General features: G+C 39.2%; 1 protein-coding gene across 5 annotated transcripts in view; it reads right to left on the bottom strand.

Moving 5' to 3' along the window:
* Window positions 1-17358, bottom strand: part of WWC2 (WW and C2 domain containing 2) — a 92607-nt gene that overhangs the window by 2588 nt on the left and 72661 nt on the right. For 3 of the 5 annotated variants that reach the window (XM_063156128.1, XM_063156132.1, XM_063156130.1), the window contains 7 exons: window positions 15106-15298; window positions 13372-13542; window positions 12555-12667; window positions 11364-11556; window positions 9261-9425; window positions 6682-6774; window positions 5357-5605 (listed from right to left, as the gene is read on the bottom strand). In XM_063156128.1, coding sequence (XP_063012198.1) covers window positions 5357-5605; window positions 6682-6774; window positions 9261-9425; window positions 11364-11556; window positions 12555-12667; window positions 13372-13542; window positions 15106-15298 — 1177 coding nt within the window. Of the gene's footprint in view, window positions 1-5356; window positions 5606-5672; window positions 5697-6681; window positions 6775-9260; window positions 9426-11363; window positions 11557-12554; window positions 12668-13371; window positions 13543-15105; window positions 15299-17358 lie in introns of those variants that run through there. The other 2 variants (XM_063156129.1, XM_063156131.1) reach the window with 2 other exon arrangements.

A 17358-nucleotide genomic window follows, 5' to 3' on the forward strand; every position in this document is an offset into this window, starting at 1 on the left:
AAAGGTCTTTTCCAGTCTAAATGAATCTATGATGATCTCTATATAAAAGGTCAGCAAGATAAAAGACTGACATCACAAGCCTAAGCCATGGCTGTGAAATAAACCAATGGGGCTTTTCCTAAAACAATAAATAGAGCAAATTCTGTGCCATCACAGGTGGCTACTAGGTTTTGTAAATTCTGATATTTCTTAGAGCTGTAGTTAGACAATACTTAACATTGTATGAGCACAAGTTGTCTATCCAAGCATCTTTTTAGAACTGCAAGCCACTGATTCTATTCCCATATAAAATACTTCTATTTCCTGACAAAAGCTCTCAGAAAAGTTGCCTATACCTACTCTAAAGCGACTGACAGAAAAAATAGGGAAGGCGTGCTCTCAAAACACATTTTCACGTTTTGTTGACCATGTTAGCAAGGGACATGAACTTTTATGACTTTATTCATTACATAGCACCTATTTTGCATGAGACTCACTTCTTTCATTTGCATTGTAGAGACTTAAAAGCCAAGGCAAGTGAACAGAACACCAGTGGTAACAAGAGATCAAAGGTGCTTTGTGAGCACTGCTGAGCAGCTACATACCCCACAGTAAGTGACCGAATTTCTGTACCTCAGTATTGCCAGCTCTATTGCTTATGTCTTTACTAAGCATCAACAGGACAACTACAGCTATGCCATCCACCATTTTAGCAACAAGACTGCTATTAATAGCTGTGCTTTGGCCTTAAAACTGTAACAAGGGTTTCTGGATACAATATATAAAAATCAATATATATTCTGAATATCCAATAATTTGAACAGTAACTCTTTTAAGGTGGGCAGTCACTTGAAATTCTTAGATAAATGACCCCCACTCCTACACAGGTGAGTTCTGTAACAAATGCATTTTTGCCCACATAACATGTGGGGTGCATGGCGTGGGCAGTGCTTTTCTAGACTGCAGAGGCTGTCAGACAAATGTTATTTATTGTATTTTGAATTTTGTCAGCCATTAAAATTCAATAGAAGCAGTTCACAGCTTCTATTCTTAAACAGCTATAAAGTTGTAGAGACTTTAATTTTTGATTCTTTAGAGACTTGAAAATACTGTTCATTACCTCAAATTAAAATACATTTGCAAGGCTGAAACAGCAATCTTCAAAGCAAGTTTGTGACTTAGAAGTTCACATCCCAGTTCTGAATTCAACCCAGTAGACTCCTAAACAACAAAACCAACTAATTCAAAAGAGCTAGTCCATACTATCAGTTTCATACTGGGTAGTTATAAGAAAGCTGCTCACAGCAGGATAGTGGTACCCTCTGTCTGTTGAAACGCACTCTGGTTTTGACATGAAAGTGTTTTACATGAAAGAGAACCACCCTTTCAAAAAACTCACTCAAAATCCAGTCAGCTTATACTGCTGTTAACTTCTTCAGTCCCCAACTCCAAAATAGCTGTGATTTTAAAATGAAATTAATCTATAAGTATTGTTTTCTTTATTAGTTAGTGAACATAAATTTGCAATCTACAACTAGGAATGTCTTAATTAATTTCATGTATGTCACTGGTCATATGTTTTACCAGCTCCCGTAATTAATATTTACCATCAAAGCACTAAACATACAATATTTCAAAATTTTCTAATTTATCCTTCACTAACTATACATGAGATTCTTGTGATTACTGCATTTCATCTTTAAGAGCATAGATGACTTGTTTTCATACTCTCTACTACCATGTATCCTTTTTTCATTTTTGAATCCATTTATTTTTTAAGTATGCTCTATGAGAAACCTGGATTTCATCCCAATGTCTCTAGTAATATGCATATGAGAAGGTATGTACATGACCAGGTTTATATTTACATTATGTTTTTTGAGTGCTTTATATAAAATACAGAAAATCACACTAATACAAAGACCAGACATTCAATAAGTCCTAAAATCTGGCACATTTTGTGGTGATGTACCCCTCCCACCCTGGCAGTATGATGTCAGATTCTTTAAGTGACCTGAAACCACTCATTCACGACACTTATGTACCAAATGTGTCAGATAGGAATCTCTCTATCTGGGCTTAGCTTAAGCTTAAGTTAGTTTAAGATGACAAAGAAGAACCACTATCCAAATTAGAGCTGAAATGCTATTTCCTGTCTTGTTCTTCTGTGGGTTTTGTATAGAAAAAACTGAATCCAAAGAAAAACTAACTGTGCTAAACAACAAATCACTGGGACAAGGACATACATATTGGTATTAATGACATAGTTACATATTCCCTCAACATAAATTATGTACTAAAAAGAAATAAAGAAGATATTTACAGGAATCTTTTTTAGATATTAACAACAATAGTACTTTAGAGGACACTAGGTGTCTGAAAACTTACTTGTATGAGGATTTAAGACTCAAACTTTGAAACCCTGTATGATTTCTCACAAATATCCAATCTAAACAAGAGAAAATGCTTCTGGTACACAGAATTCTCTCTGTTCTCTGATCTGCAGGTATTAGTGGGCATTACATACTTGCTGCACTTAGGGAGGTGTGGAAGGAATGAGAGGGAAGGTATGGAGTCTGTGGATCTGGCTTCAAGCAGAGTAACTAACTGCGTGCTAGCAAGCAGCCACTGATTTTTAACATCCCCCACATCAGTGGTTTCATTTTTCACTTGAGACTCTCTCAATTTCTCTGGTGTTTCCAGCTGCTGCATTAGTCTGTCCCATTATAATGCCTGCAGGATCTAAGAAATAATCTATGACAATGTTCTCTAGGCTGCTGTATTTTGCTAACCCAAGGGGAAACACTGACAACACAGTACAGCGCTCTCAGGGTTGTTTTGCTCCGCAGGGGAAAGCTGCAGTGATTTTAAGGGTAGAAATATTTCTAGAAACTTTGTAAGCACTCTTCAAAGAGGTGGAGTGACTGTGATCATTGTTCTAACTTTTACCTTGGGAAGGAGGACTTAAATGCTGTGCTACTGCCTGCATATATTTTAGGAATTTTTTATTTTAGTATATTATTATATATATTTTAGTATATTATTACCCTTATTGTTCACCAGTGTGTGTAATAGTGTTGATCACAGACAGCAGCCATACAAACTGTGACAAACCTACCTCCTGCCTTGGAAGAGCCAGCTGAAATAAAGCACAAATCCAAAGGATTCATAATATGAAATGTTGCAGAGGCATACTCTGTTATAGAGGGAAAGTTTTAGAATGGGAGTAGTTTTAAATAAAACACTCAGAAAATATAATTTCTGTCCTGCATCTAGTATTAGATATAAACTATTAAATTCCACATAAATTTAGCTATGCTCCTTTTCTATAAGTTACTATTTTTATGAGTTAAAACTTGGATCAAATGAATATAATGGTAAAAATCAATACAGTTACACTAAGTTTAAACACTGCACTATCTTCCCCCATTTTGCCCAATGTTTTTCAGAACACTCATCAATGGTCACCCTAAACTCTGCTAGTGTTATATTGTCATTTTAATACTCCACTAACTATAACCAACAATAGATGCCAAAAAGTGGGACCAGAAGACACAACAGGACATAAATGTAGAATTGGGAGATCATGCAGGGGAGAAGTTTTATTTCTTAAGGTATCAGTCAAGGACTTCTTGAAATATGTGGTGCCATTACAATTTTTCTACTATGAATTTAGCCAATCCATAAATTAATAATTCTTTGAACCTATGCAAACTTGCAGCACTCAATGTTTTATTGAAAACATTTTTACAGTTTCTGAATGTCATGCTATGTTTGCTTGCATTTAACCTGCCACCTGTTCAATTTTCTACTTCTTGGTGAATACAAGATCATAATTAATTGCTCTCTTCCACCTCACTCATGGTTGTGTGGACTTCAGTTGTAGCTACTTAGCTGTTCCTTAAACAGAAAATGTTTCCTCCCTTGACCATCCTTGTTGACTCTCTGCAATTTTATCATGCACTTTGAAAAGGGAAACCGAAAATAAACTATGTTTATGGTACAGGCATTATAATATTTAGACCTTAAGGCAATGATATGTTTTATTCCAAGTATTTTTCTTAGCAATTCCTGTCTTCTTTGCTTTTTGACATCTGCTGATCCTGTGATGTTTTTGTTTATGTTTTGTTTCTCATATGTGGAGTACCTCATTCCTAACATTTCCTAACAAAGAGCTCAGCTTTGTAAATGTAAATATTAGGATGATCCTTTCCTCTTCTACACAAGGCTATTTACTGACATTTAGCTTTAAAAAACAACAAAACAAACAACTATTGCTTACATATGAGGAGGGCCTCTGCACCTTGTTAAAACTTTCCATTTTTACAACTCAGAATAACCTGGTGCATCAAAGCACTAGTCTATCAACCATAAAGAGCTAAGGAGCACAGATCCCTCCTGGCTGTCACTCACAACCTCCCCTCACTGAAAACTGATGTACACTGATGGACTTGCATGGGAAGGGGGCTCCAGAAGGTGCCTACTCCAACCTCCTGCTCACAGTAGGTGATGCCAGAACTGAGTAGTCAGGGTCTTGACCAGTTAGGTTTAGAATACCTCCAACTGTGCAGATTGTGTGGGTTTGTTTTACTTTTTTTCCTTGGTTGGGTTTTTAACTCCTCCAACAACCTCTCCAGGGCCCTATTCCAGTCAATGATCTCCATAATGATTTAAAAAACCAAACAACCTCCCAAAAAACATAATAAGAGCCCCACAACATCTAACTTATTAATGTATCTTGTTGGAATTTTCCATATTCCAACTTCTCACTGTTGCATCTCATTCTTCTATCCTGTTTCTTGTCTTTTAATCATGTGGGGGCATCTCACCTTATGGCAATGCATATATACTTGTACTGTTTGACAGACCATCACATAGAGAACAGAACCTGGCTTTCCTTTGCCAAAACTACAGGAAGTATGTCCTGCATGAAGAAATAAGCCACTGCCTTTTCCCCATGCCTCTACCACTCTAAGGAGTGGTAATTGCTCCTTCTACCTGTCACAAGCATCTTTTGGCTACAAGTTCTGTGCAGACTGCAAAGCAACTGATGCTGAGGGACAGAAAGCACATGCAAATCTGTAAAAGCATGGCTGGGATGTGACAATTCTAAACTAAGTTTTAAGTAAATGCTATTTACTACACCAACCATAATTCTTACTTCAAATAACAGAGGGCACGAGGAAAATGTTACCTCAAATTCTACATTTAATGTAGTATTAATCAATAAAGAAACAGTTTACACTATGTAATTCAGAGATGTAATTAGTCAAATGTGAACTTCTGTAAAAACCTTTTAACATCATTGAGCAAATTCTTTAACAAATTTATATCAAAGGTAGGGGCATACTTACACATATGTGAATGCTGCTCATACCTGTTTTTCAGCTTGTTTCAAGAGTTTCTGGAAACGTTCATCCTCTAGCACACACAGAGGAAGGTCTGCCTCTCCTCTGCCTTTCATCTCCTCAAGCTTTTGTTTCAGGTCCCTCAAGGCCTGGAGCTCGTCGTTGAGACGGTTCTGCCTGGTGCGCGACACCTGCAGGTCCAGCTCCAAGTCCAGGGAAGTGCGCGCGGGGCACTCCTGCGCGGCTCGCCGCAGCACGGGCTGCCCAACGGGCTGAGTCTTGGGAGGCAGGACAGTAACGATTCATACAACAAAAACAGAGAGCCTGCTGGAGAGCTTGACACACTGCAGTCAGAAAAGCTCAAATATTCTGGAGGGGGAAGGGGGAGCTTTACCAGTCTTTTTTTCTGAAGTAAAAAAATTCACCTATCCTGGGATTTTTCTTTAGTTGCTAGCTAAAAATAAATGCTCCGACTAAGTGCACAATGATGTATTTAAGGTTAAAAACAAAAAACCCATTCTGATCCCTGGGATGACACTGCTGGGAGACACAACGCCACACAGAATTCCCTACAGATGTCAACTACATTATTTATTTTTGTAAGTATTTGCTTTTTCAAGGCCTAACTGAACACGTAATGTTTTAAACTCTGTAAACATGCACTTCTTCAGCTTATTTCACATTATTTACTGTCCTTTCACAGTGATTTTCTGCATGAGTAAGTCAGACAGGAGAAGCCATCTCGGACCATTCAGTATCCCAGACTTTTCTTTCTTATGCACAATGTATCCTGCTTCCTGGTAACAAGGCTTCCAAAGGGCTATTTTTCTAGTTACAATTAAGATTAAAATATAACTCTCTAAATTTATGTAAGAATGAGTTTCATGCAAGAGACTCTTACTCTCTTGTCCTTCAATCCTTTCGCTACTTGAATACTTTGGTGAAGTGTCAATTCCCTTTAAAAGGACATCTAAATCCTTGAAATCTTCACCAAAATTTGCTCAAGATGTATATTGCTGGTGTTGACTTTTGTGCAGCACAGGCCACTTTGTGTGACATTCTTTAACACAGATCCCTTTTGACAATAAGTTCAACAAGAAATGCCATGATGCTGAGCATCAGTGTCTCATTTTGGTCATGGCTGAGCCAGCAGCAACACAGGCTTTGTTGGAGGGGAGCGGACATTGGACTGAGACCAATATATTGATATTTCAACATGAAACTACAGGACAGAATCATGGTACTTGTGTTGCTTTTGCTGAAATACTTGAAATAAAGGGTATCCTTTATGTCATTTGGTATTCCCAGTGTCCCCATAGTTCACTGCAAACCACGTGCAGGTAACAGCACGTACCCGTTTAACTCTCAGGCTCCGTCGTTCTGTGGCGTTTCTCACAAACAGAGACTTCTTGGCCAGCGTGGAGCTGTCGCTGTCGCTGCGATTCAGCTGCCAAAATGTACAGAACAAACAGACATAAAGCACCTCCAAATATGAGAGGTGCAAATACACCTGCACTGGTAGAACCAGTCAGGGAACCTCAGCCTTTACATACATGTAAGGTCATTTTCTTACTATAAAGTTAACAAGTTTGCAACTAGAATAAGCATTTACTCTAAAATTATAATCCTATACCAGGACAACCATTGATCTTACCGAATGAATAGTGAGTCTCTTTAGGAATTCAAGGAAGGTAACCATGGTTATTAAGTACTGATAAATCATTGTCTGGCTGCAGATACAAACTATGGATGTTGCTTACCTGGGGCAGGCTTTTAACAAATTTACTACAGGGAAGGTAAATTACTGTAGACATGCACCCGTCCAACAAGCAGTATTTTTGTATTGTTATTAATTGCAACAAACAAAGTGTGCCTACAGTTTCCTTCAGAAGCACTGTCTGCTTCTTAAAATCATGTGTCACAGCTCAGCAGTAGCTTCTTCACAACTTTAGCATTATTTCATACACATCAGTGCAGAATGATTGTTAGGTGCATCAGCATCAGTAGGTGGTCAGAAGCATCCCTCTGAAGAATATGTATTTCAACTCTTCAGGAGAGAACAAGAAAAGGAATCCTCCTGCTAACATTTCAGTAAGCAAAGGCAGGGCCCTAAAGTGTGCTTACACAGGGCTGACTGGGAGCTGGGGTCAGAAATACAAAGTACTCCTCTTGAGAGACAAATCTGTCTTTTCACCATGAGCCATTACTGGGAGCTCACTCCTTGATACAGAGAACCAGCCATCGTCACTGATGTTCTTTAGGCACTTTTCAAGGGACATTTTCCAAAGCACCAACACTTTAGTTCTGTCCATTAGGCCTCAAAGATCTCTGTTTTCTGTAATATCAGAGGTGCTCTCTTAAAGCCAGGCTATCTCTTCTGATTGGAGAGCAGCTGGCACTTCACCAGAGTGTATCCAACAGGCGCTTTCCTCTCCTACAGCACCATAATGCAAGTAAGGCTGGATATGCCTGTGGTACAAGCTGGGGACACCCAGCTCTTCAGCCTTCTTTGTGAACTTGGATGCAGCTACAGTGCCCACTCTGGAGCCCCCAGCAGTGGGCAACAACTGTTTCTGACACTGCCAAAGACAGATCTGCAAACATGTTCTTTTCACAGGGTATTTTGCTTCCAGGCAATATCATACACAATGAGAAACAGAATGGTTTATTCCAAGTAAGCTTTTTTTTTTTTAATTCTGGCTCTTGGCAGCAGTTATGTAGCAATGTTCAAAGCTACAGAAGCCCAATACTTTTCCAGATGCAGAAATTTCCAAAGTTTGCACTACCTAAACTACTAAAACTACTAGTTTTACTTCCTGTTGAAGACCTACATAGGCAGCAGGCTAAGGTGAAGTTTTTTTGCTAATACTATCAATTTCCATTTAGGAATTAAATTCCATCACACGAACTAAGATGAAGGCTAGTTTCTGAATTCAGCCAATAATGTATCCAAATTGTGTAAAGACTATTAGAAAACAATCTGCTATATTTCATTCTGGAGGGTATATGGAATAGTTATTTAAGTACGTAGGTATTGATTAAAGATTTTGTTTTTTTGCCAGTGAGAATCACAGAGAAGTGATGAACATTAACATTCCCAAATGATAAGGCAAATGCCTCTAACTGAACTGGGGAATTAAAGCATAGGTATTACTTTTTTTTAAAAAACATACTTGTATGAATAACCTGTAGAAACTAAAGATCAAAATAAACTGCCTTTTCTATGGTATCTGTGATTAAAATCTATAGAGCTGGTAGTTCATGCTTATATCTTGTAACACATTATTTTCATACTTAGTTTAGCAGCGGCAAGACTCACAATTTAAATTTTTTTTTTCTTTTTCCATGCTACCATAGATCTAGAGAGACTGGAGAACTTAGCTGCCAAAGCCATGTTTAAAACCCAGCCCCGAGGCAGCGCTTGCACATCTTTCAAAGATGCAATTACAGCAGGATTTGGGCTGCCTAGGTTTAAAACCAGCTGAGATACAAAGCGAGATTTAAAATTGATGACTGAGCTCTTTCCACACTGTTACCCTTAAATGGTTGCATTATTAAAATATGGTAATGCAATGGCATTTTACAGTGAATTCTATTTCATGTTGTAACAAATTGTTTTGCTGCGAGAGTGCTGGAGTTGCTGACGTGCAGGGAAACACTTTTTGCAGAGAGCCAGCACAGGCATCTGTGTTATTTCTCTCCAATAGGATGTATTTTTGCCCTAGCAGAGGTGTTTTGCAAGAGTATGCAACTCTGCTGAAAGTCAATTCTACTATACATCAGCTCAGATAGGGAAGGACTCTAGAGAAAGCACAGGCTGTGCCTCTTGCAGGGAAAAGCAGTACATGACTCGGTGTCATTAATGCTTCACTCCCAAGAAGTTAAATGACTCTTTGGTTAATGGCTCTTCATCCCAAGTGTCTCTGCTCCTACCCTGCAGATGTATTGGTTCCGCTGGCCTGGAGAGAAGGTTTGGGAGCGCACTATCATGCTGTTCCTGACAAAGGGACGCTGTCTGCAGCTCCAGCTGGCTCTGTCCTTGGGTCGGACTGCTGACTTCTCGTTAACCAATTCCTCAGTGTTAGTCTCTTTATCAACCTGTGAACAGGAATTTAATGGATCAGACTTACTATAACCCACATAGCTTCTGTGCCTTCAGACTTCACAAGCATTCTCATTACCTTGTGGTGGATGGAAAAAGACCAGCGGCAAAAAGCACTGTGCATTTACAGAGAAGCTATTCTAAGTAAAGAAATACAAAATTCCCAAGAGGCGTAAGAGTGTGTGGAGAGGCTTTGAAGGTACTCTTTGTAGCCAGTAAAGCTGAAGCTTTTGCAGAAAGGCCTTTGCTGCTTTGCTGCTTGGCAGAAGGTTTGAGGCAAACACAGTGCAAGTAATGTTTTTCTTTGCCATTTGCAGACATGATGATTATTGCACATTTATATTTACTTTGTTTGGTATTTGCAGAAGAGCAAAGTTCTGCCATGCCAGAGATGGTGCCTGTGCACACTGAAAGGGGGCAGCTGGGAAAGTTATACTGCCCAGGTCCTTCCAGACATACTGCCATACATCCCCAGGCCTCAGCAGCAGGACTGCTGTATGCACTCTCTAGAGCTTCACCAGCCTTGTGAACTCAGGGAAAAGACACTGCTGGCTGCTGTCCCTCAGCACAGCCTGCTGCCCACTAGAGTTGTCCCACATGTGCCAGAGGGAACCTCAAGTGGCTCCATCCCTGTGCTTACTTCCATGCTGCAATCATCCTGGCTCCTGGGCTAGACCAAGCTCTACAGCAGCTGGGACATCCAGGGTTACTGATGAGCAATGGGGCTTTTTCTTCAGCTTGGGTCATTTAATGAGGCCCATGGTTTCCACAGTGCAGGAGATAAATACAGTGACCTAAATAGCACAACAGCAACCCTGAGAGTACGTGGCCTACAGAGATGTGTGCTGTGCCTGGCTCTGCAGTGGGGACTGCTGTCTTTCACTCTTTGTCTGGGTCTACCCAGGCCAGGCTTAGCAAAGCACTTGTGTGCATGGCTGACCTTCACGTGTCGTCCGTGCCATCTCCCCTTGCCCAGTTAGGGCTTTGATCTGTATTTACTTGCTACCCAGCAGACTGTCAGTCCTTGTAATACCACAGCCTTAGCTCATTTGGCATCTTGCCACATTAATTGGAAGTTAATTACAATTTCCAGCAAGTCCACTGAGATGTTAAACTTTTGTATTGTCACAAAGTTGAAGGAACGAGATGTCACTCTTCATCTTTTTACTGCAGTTATTTTATAGAACTTGTGAGTTTAAAATATGCAACAAGGTTTTTACGAAGATGCAGAAAGATTCTAAAAATTTTATTTCTGAGAGTGTTCTACCACTCAGGATATGTTTACTAAACTTTTTACTAAAGTGCTTTCAAGAAAGTGGAATATAATTTCAAAAACAACAGTTACCAAGAACTGTGTGGAAACAATAGTACCCTCAATTGTTCAAAAGTATACACAGTTTTAATACACATTTTGGAATTTTCTGTTCATTAATCTTTTGTCCTTTTTTCTGCTAAGACAGTTCTTGTATTTCACACCCAAAAATTAGGGGAAAAAATAAGGAAATCCCTGCATTGGCTTTAAGATCTTGACCCTTGTCATGTGTTTTTTCCTGTTGAGCAGACAAATCAGAAAAAAAGAAAAGGAAACAATGAAACAGATGTGCAGAAATATTTTAAATATGCCCAAGCTGAAGCTACTGAACTACTCTTGTATTTTGAATGTCCTCCATGTGCAACAAAAAAAAGTGAAGATAGAGAGTCTTGGTTAATTGTCTTGGACTTACAAGTCCTGCTTAGCATGTCTGTCCAATGTCCTCTTCATAGTTCACAAGTGACCACACCAATTTTGTTACATGTACATACATACAAGTGCTACAGCGAAGGCCTCATCAAATTGTAAATGCATAGATGCAGCAGACTTCTATATTAATTGCTCAGAAATAGATTTTAGACATAGTAAGATACTGCAGGAATATGAATTTTAAGATATTCACCAGTGTTAGAATTACAGCAGCTTGCTGGCTTTCCTGGGCCTCATCACTGTTCTCTCTGTTCTTGTCTTCATTCATTTCTGGTCCATCCATGAGTAACCCCAGGTCATCATTACAGTCACCTTCTACTTCCAGCTTAATGCCATCTTCCTCTTCATCCACAATTTCATCAGAGGCCTCTGCAAGCATCTCTAGCCTGTATGGACAGAAGTAGCCCAGGCTTATTATGAAAAACTGAAAAAGCTCACCAGAGGAAGATACCAGAAAGCCCAGACCTGCACTAATGTGTAAGGCATGCATTTTCCTGACAAGGAAAACAACTATCAGCCAAATGCTTCCACCAAGTTCATGTGAAGGCACATTTCATTGCTGCCCTAAGCAAAACCCAGCGCTACTACAGCTCACCTTCAAGGTTGTTATGACAGCACTGCACTCTATTCAATGGCTCTAACATTGATAACGTCGAAGGACTTTTGTTGTAAGTTCATAAAACAAAAAGCTACTCCCCCCTTTCCCCCAGTAAAGCATGTATTTTCTTCTACACTGCAGCTAAGAAATTGAACAATAACAGAACTCAAATAGCAATTTAGCAAGAAATCTGTTTCTTGGGAAAGCTCACATTTTCTTCAAAAACAAGCTCATCAATGGAAGCACACCCACACTGACTTTGTCAGACAGCAGCTTTCTTCTCAGACCTAAAGCTTGCCTGTTACAGTTAATGTAACTATAATATTTGATATTTTGCTGCACTCCCAGTGGCTTCACAACCCAGGTGGTTTCACAGGCAGATGTACATGGAATGGAGGAGCATTGGCAGTAGGACTTCATAGAGCAGCCAAGAGACTGTAAACCTACAAGAATGTGAATAAATGACCATCCAAGAGAACAAGACTTTACTCCAATTCCAGTGGTGGTGAGGCACTGGAACAGTGTGTCCAGAGAAGCCACAGATGTCCTGTCCTTGGAAATTTTAAACACCGGGGTGGATGGGGTGTTGACCATCCTGATCTAGTGGAAGGTGTCCCTGCCCATGGCAGCAGCATTAGACTGGATGATCTTTAAAGATCCCTTCCAACCCATACCATTCTATGAATCTATGATCTCCAAAAGTACAGCCCTTTTGTTTGTCTAAGAAGAGGAAGAATGAGCTGAATCATTCAGGCCTGAACAGTGAGGGAGGAAAAGTGTCTTTACCAGTCTTCTTCAGAGACCCTTTGCTCTTGTTCCTTCTCCTCATCTTCAGCCAGCTCTTGTTCTACTGCTTCCAGCTCAGCAGATGTCCTCTCCAGCAGAGCTGACACAGCATCCTGCTCACAAGGAAAAAAGATAAACCAGAGTTGAATGATACATAACAGGCAGGAAAATGACAACTCTTGCAAGAGCTGCATCACCCTACTGCTCCCTGATGTCAGCAGACACAATGACCCCCAGATCACGAGGGTAAGGGATTTGAATTGTCAGTGTATAGCACATTGAATAATCACTTTTACACAGAGTAAATCTCAATGAAAAACAATTGGTTTTAAAATGACAATGCAATCAAATATACTTCTGTCATCCTTCAATGTATTTTTTCATCTTCCCTATCGTACTGTTCTTAGGTGAAAAAGGGTGCTTTTCAAAGTTACATTTTCTATGCAGTTCCCTTAAGAAGGAATTAAAGCAGAAAAGCTTATTTAACCAGAAGAGTTAGTACGTTTTGCATAAACAGCATGTTCAATGCAATGGCTTTGAGTATGCAGATTCAACAGTTAATAAATTGCAATTTTTAATGTATGCATATGAAAATAAATTACACGCTTAAGGAAGCTCTTCAGTAACATTCTTTCTAAAAAGAATCACAGCTGAAGGCCCTACTCACACAAAGTCACTCTAGACAAAGTGCCTGCAAAACAGGGCCTTGGACCTGCAGGATGGCAGTTCCCACATTCAAATAACTACAATGCAATGGCACAATTGGAGTCTCTGGCTTTTTTCTTGCTATCACAGTAATAGCCAGCTCATCACTCACCAAGTCCAGTGAGTCCAGTGACTGTGATTGCTTGCTTAACAGAAGCATGTATTCGTCATTTTGTTCCTTGGGTTTTTTGCCAGGATTCTGCTTGCAAGGCAAGAGATTGTACCACAGAGTACAGGTCTCATCAGAAAGTGATAAATCTGCCAGGCTGATCTGAGTCCCAGCCTGTACAAAATAAGAAAAGGAAAAAAAACTATTTAAATTTGTTCTGTTTTCTACAAAACATTCTACTGTACTCATCATGCAAAACAGGCAGCACAAATTTGACATGAACCTTAATTCCCTTTCTAACTGTACAGTTTTTGATTTCCCTCTATTTCCAGTTAAAATTGACAAATAGAAGTACATGGAAATGTCCTTCATGTTGTCTATTCTGCCATCTCTTATTTCAGTCTGCAGAAATGTCTCCCCACACCATACCACAGTACTGCACACACCTGCTCTAGTGCATTCAGCAATGAAAACCTGTGCAGCACCAGCTTGAGGGACAGCAAGTGTCACATGATTTTTCAACTGTCCCACCACAAAAATCATGCATATGGCAAATAATGGATGACCTTGCTTGCTCAAACCAGGGAAGAAGGAGATGAAAAGCCAGTAAAAGAGATTAAGAAACCCTTTCATTTGGACAAACACTGGCATCCACTGAGTTGGTACTCTGGGAAAACTTCTGAAGTACTCATGTTTGGGCTGTGCCTTGGAGATTAAAATCCTTTGTTCTTTGGCAAAGCATATTATCTTCACAGCTGCTGGGCTGCACACGTAGCTCTTGCCAAGACTCTGGTCATGTTGTCCAGGGCATTCTGCTGGGGATGATACTCCCAACTCTTTCATTTGATCTTTGGAATAAGTCTTGTCTTCACTGGGGTTTTTTGTTATTGTTGAGTCCTTTCTTCACCTCTGTATTCTGCCTAAGGTTACATTTTTGTTCTGTTGCCCTTCCCTTTCCTCAGGGGAAAACTCTTACATACTGAAAAAGGCCAACACATTCCCCAGGAATTAAGTTAACTTCTGAAAAGTGAAGCTGTTTCACAATAGTCAGAGCCAATGAACCCCAGCAGACTGCAGCATCTCTTCAGTGTGTGGTAACTGCACAAATCTCACTGTGCTACTAAAATCCCTCTCGTGGTGAAAAACTAGACTTGAGTTGTACCAGACCATGCAAAAGCAATTTGAAAGTAAATGAAGCATCACTGATTCAGTGATGACTACGATTAACAACAACATTCAAAGTGACAGCTTCCAATGGGCTGATATATGAATGTCATGCTTTTTTATTTCAACAGATCATAAAGACCAAAAAGGTGTCCATCATATAATCTAAAATAACATCCAAAATGTAATTTAGTTTGTTCTTTGTGACAAATGGTGATAATGAGGGTTTGCTCTCATTATTTTTTACTGTGGCTCTTCTTCTGTTTTTACTTTAAAACCTAGCATTGAAGTTTATAGGGGTTTTATGTATAAAATGGCAAAGATGGAATATCAATCTGTAATTAAAGGGTTAAAGTAGTGTTAGAATTATCAAAACACCTTCCATCCAGGATTAGATTCTGTACCAGGAGTTTCGTAGAAAGGCAGTATTCTAGGTACTGTAGCAACAACTAAGTTATGCTTCAGACTTTGTCTCCAAGTGCTGTGGAATTTTAGCAGCCTTGCCCATCAAAATAAGAGGGCACACTATAAACAAATGCATGCCAAAAAAGTACCAGAAATAAAACCACATACCAAGCATTCTTCCCGACGAGTCCTACTGACAGCACACACATCTACTCTCAGTGTCTTCTGTAGCAGTGCCACTTGAGAAATGGCCACTCTGAAGATCTCGTTGAATAAAATGGTTTCCATGGCAGGATGAACTTTAGTGCGGAACAGACAGCTGATATCAGTGGAGGATGGAAGGACTGCCACTCTGATATACCTGCCAGAAACAAAACAACATCTTTACCTCTGTCACTTGCTGGTGATGCAGGGGAGAAGTTCAGTCCATCAACTTAAGGACTGCATAGCAACAAGATGGAACAGTGGAATGGAAAAGAGGTGACAAAGATGAGTGGGGAAACATTTCCCAAGAAGGAATTTCTGTGCCTGGTAAGGTAGTAGTAGCAAGAGTGGAAGCAGTTTCGGACTCTATCCAAGGTTAGTTACTGTAAACAATGAAGATCATGTCACAAGTGGCAGGAAACATGCCTTTAATGTTAATTTTAAAAAATGAGAAAAACTGGGGTGGATGTAAAAATTAAATTCTTAGAATAATGCAAGCAGCACTGAAAAGCAGTGATGTCTTTTAATCTTTTAAGGAAGCAAATCAAACAAGATTTCCAAAGAAAGCAGGAAACTAGGAAAGCAAGGAACAAAATAGCTAGGGCCATAGCTGCTTAAGATCAATTCATAACATATTAAGTGAAACTTGGAAGAATGCATCTTGCAAGCCTAAATGGAAACACAGAGAGTAACTTGAAATTGTCACAAGGCTGCATTCATTTCATACAACCAATAGGAATTCCATGAAGCCAATAGGAATGGATATTATGCAGATAAAAGTTGTACTAGCTAACTTGAAGGTGTCACTTTAGGAGCAGCTTGACAGAGTAAAGACATTTTTAATGCAATTTGTATGTGCTATTTACCTATTGCACAGTTTCTCATACACACAAATGAGCATAGTTTAACATCTTTTCTGTGCCTATCTATTAGTCCATTTCTGGTACTGGCTTTAAATGTAAATGGCATTCACTGGACAACAGAATGCAATGAAGCTGGCTAAAGCAAGAAGAAAGAGTAGGTCAATGTAAATAATTGTGGAAATTACTTTTTCTCTCAAAATTTATAGCACTACTGTTATATTTTCTGACTCCATGCAGAGTTTCATTAATTTTATTAAAAACTGAATTTTCCATTAGTTAAATCAAAAGAAATTAGGTCTGTGAGAAACATGATTTTTTTACTTGCATTTGGACATAATCTTTATTTCCCAGTTATGCCAAACTTTTCAGAATAAAGAGCAAAATCTAGGTTGTTTGGTTCACATGTACAGCCTGGATAGCCGGTATCCAGGATTTTGACATGCCAGTCCTGAGGTGAAGTGGTAGCATATTGTAACTCCAGTAATGCTGCTGCTGTATTCTTGTAACTGTAGGTGAGCAATTGGCAGTCTACTGAAAACAGCCATTTTAATAGACTAAGCAATTAAAAACTTTATAAATTAAAAAATTTATAAAAGACGTAGGAATAGAAGATAAAGTGTATCAAAAGTATGTTTAAAAGGTAGTCCATTAGAACTTTCTTTTAATAACTGTTTGCCAATTTATTGGCATCAGGCCAAATGAGGAGTAAACAAAGAAGTGAAAGAAATTGTTCACTCACTTTGTTGTATACAAGTGGTTACTTTCATTTTCATTTATTAACTTAAAGAGTCAGTCGATGAATCAGGTTTTACTGTGACAAACCTATGACTTCTCAACTGATGAAGAAGTGACCCTGACACAGTAACCCTTCAGATGTGCTCTACCTGGGCTAAAAGTGAGCAGTTTTTACAGTAGCAGTAACACCTCATGTCAAATCTATTCTTCCATGTGTAAACGTTCACCAAAGTACTAATTTATCCAGCTGATGTTCTAGGAAATGCAGCTATAATGTAACATCTTTTTTCAGACCCAATTTTTATTATTGTATGTATCTATACAGATTATACATACATGCACATGTAAGCGCAAGTGGCAGAAAAATGCTACTTGCAAGGTCCTGCCTTTACCCTGCCCCTTCTTCCTCCTTGTTTTGTGCAGCTTTAATTTCATCAAATCTCTTTTAGCAGCAGCAGGTTAGGACTTCTTGACAATCAAGTACAACTTCACACTTTAATTCCTGAAAAGAGGCCTGCTCTGGCCTAGCTTTATGTTACTGAACATCTTTTTGCCATCCTACATTATCTACTTTTCCTCTCACCTGTGTCAATTTATTCTTCTTTTTTTGTTTTCTTTT

This window comes from Melospiza melodia, chromosome 5, assembly GCF_035770615.1.
Source record: "Melospiza melodia melodia isolate bMelMel2 chromosome 5, bMelMel2.pri, whole genome shotgun sequence".
In the NCBI taxonomy this organism is placed as follows: Eukaryota; Metazoa; Chordata; class Aves; order Passeriformes; family Passerellidae; genus Melospiza; species Melospiza melodia.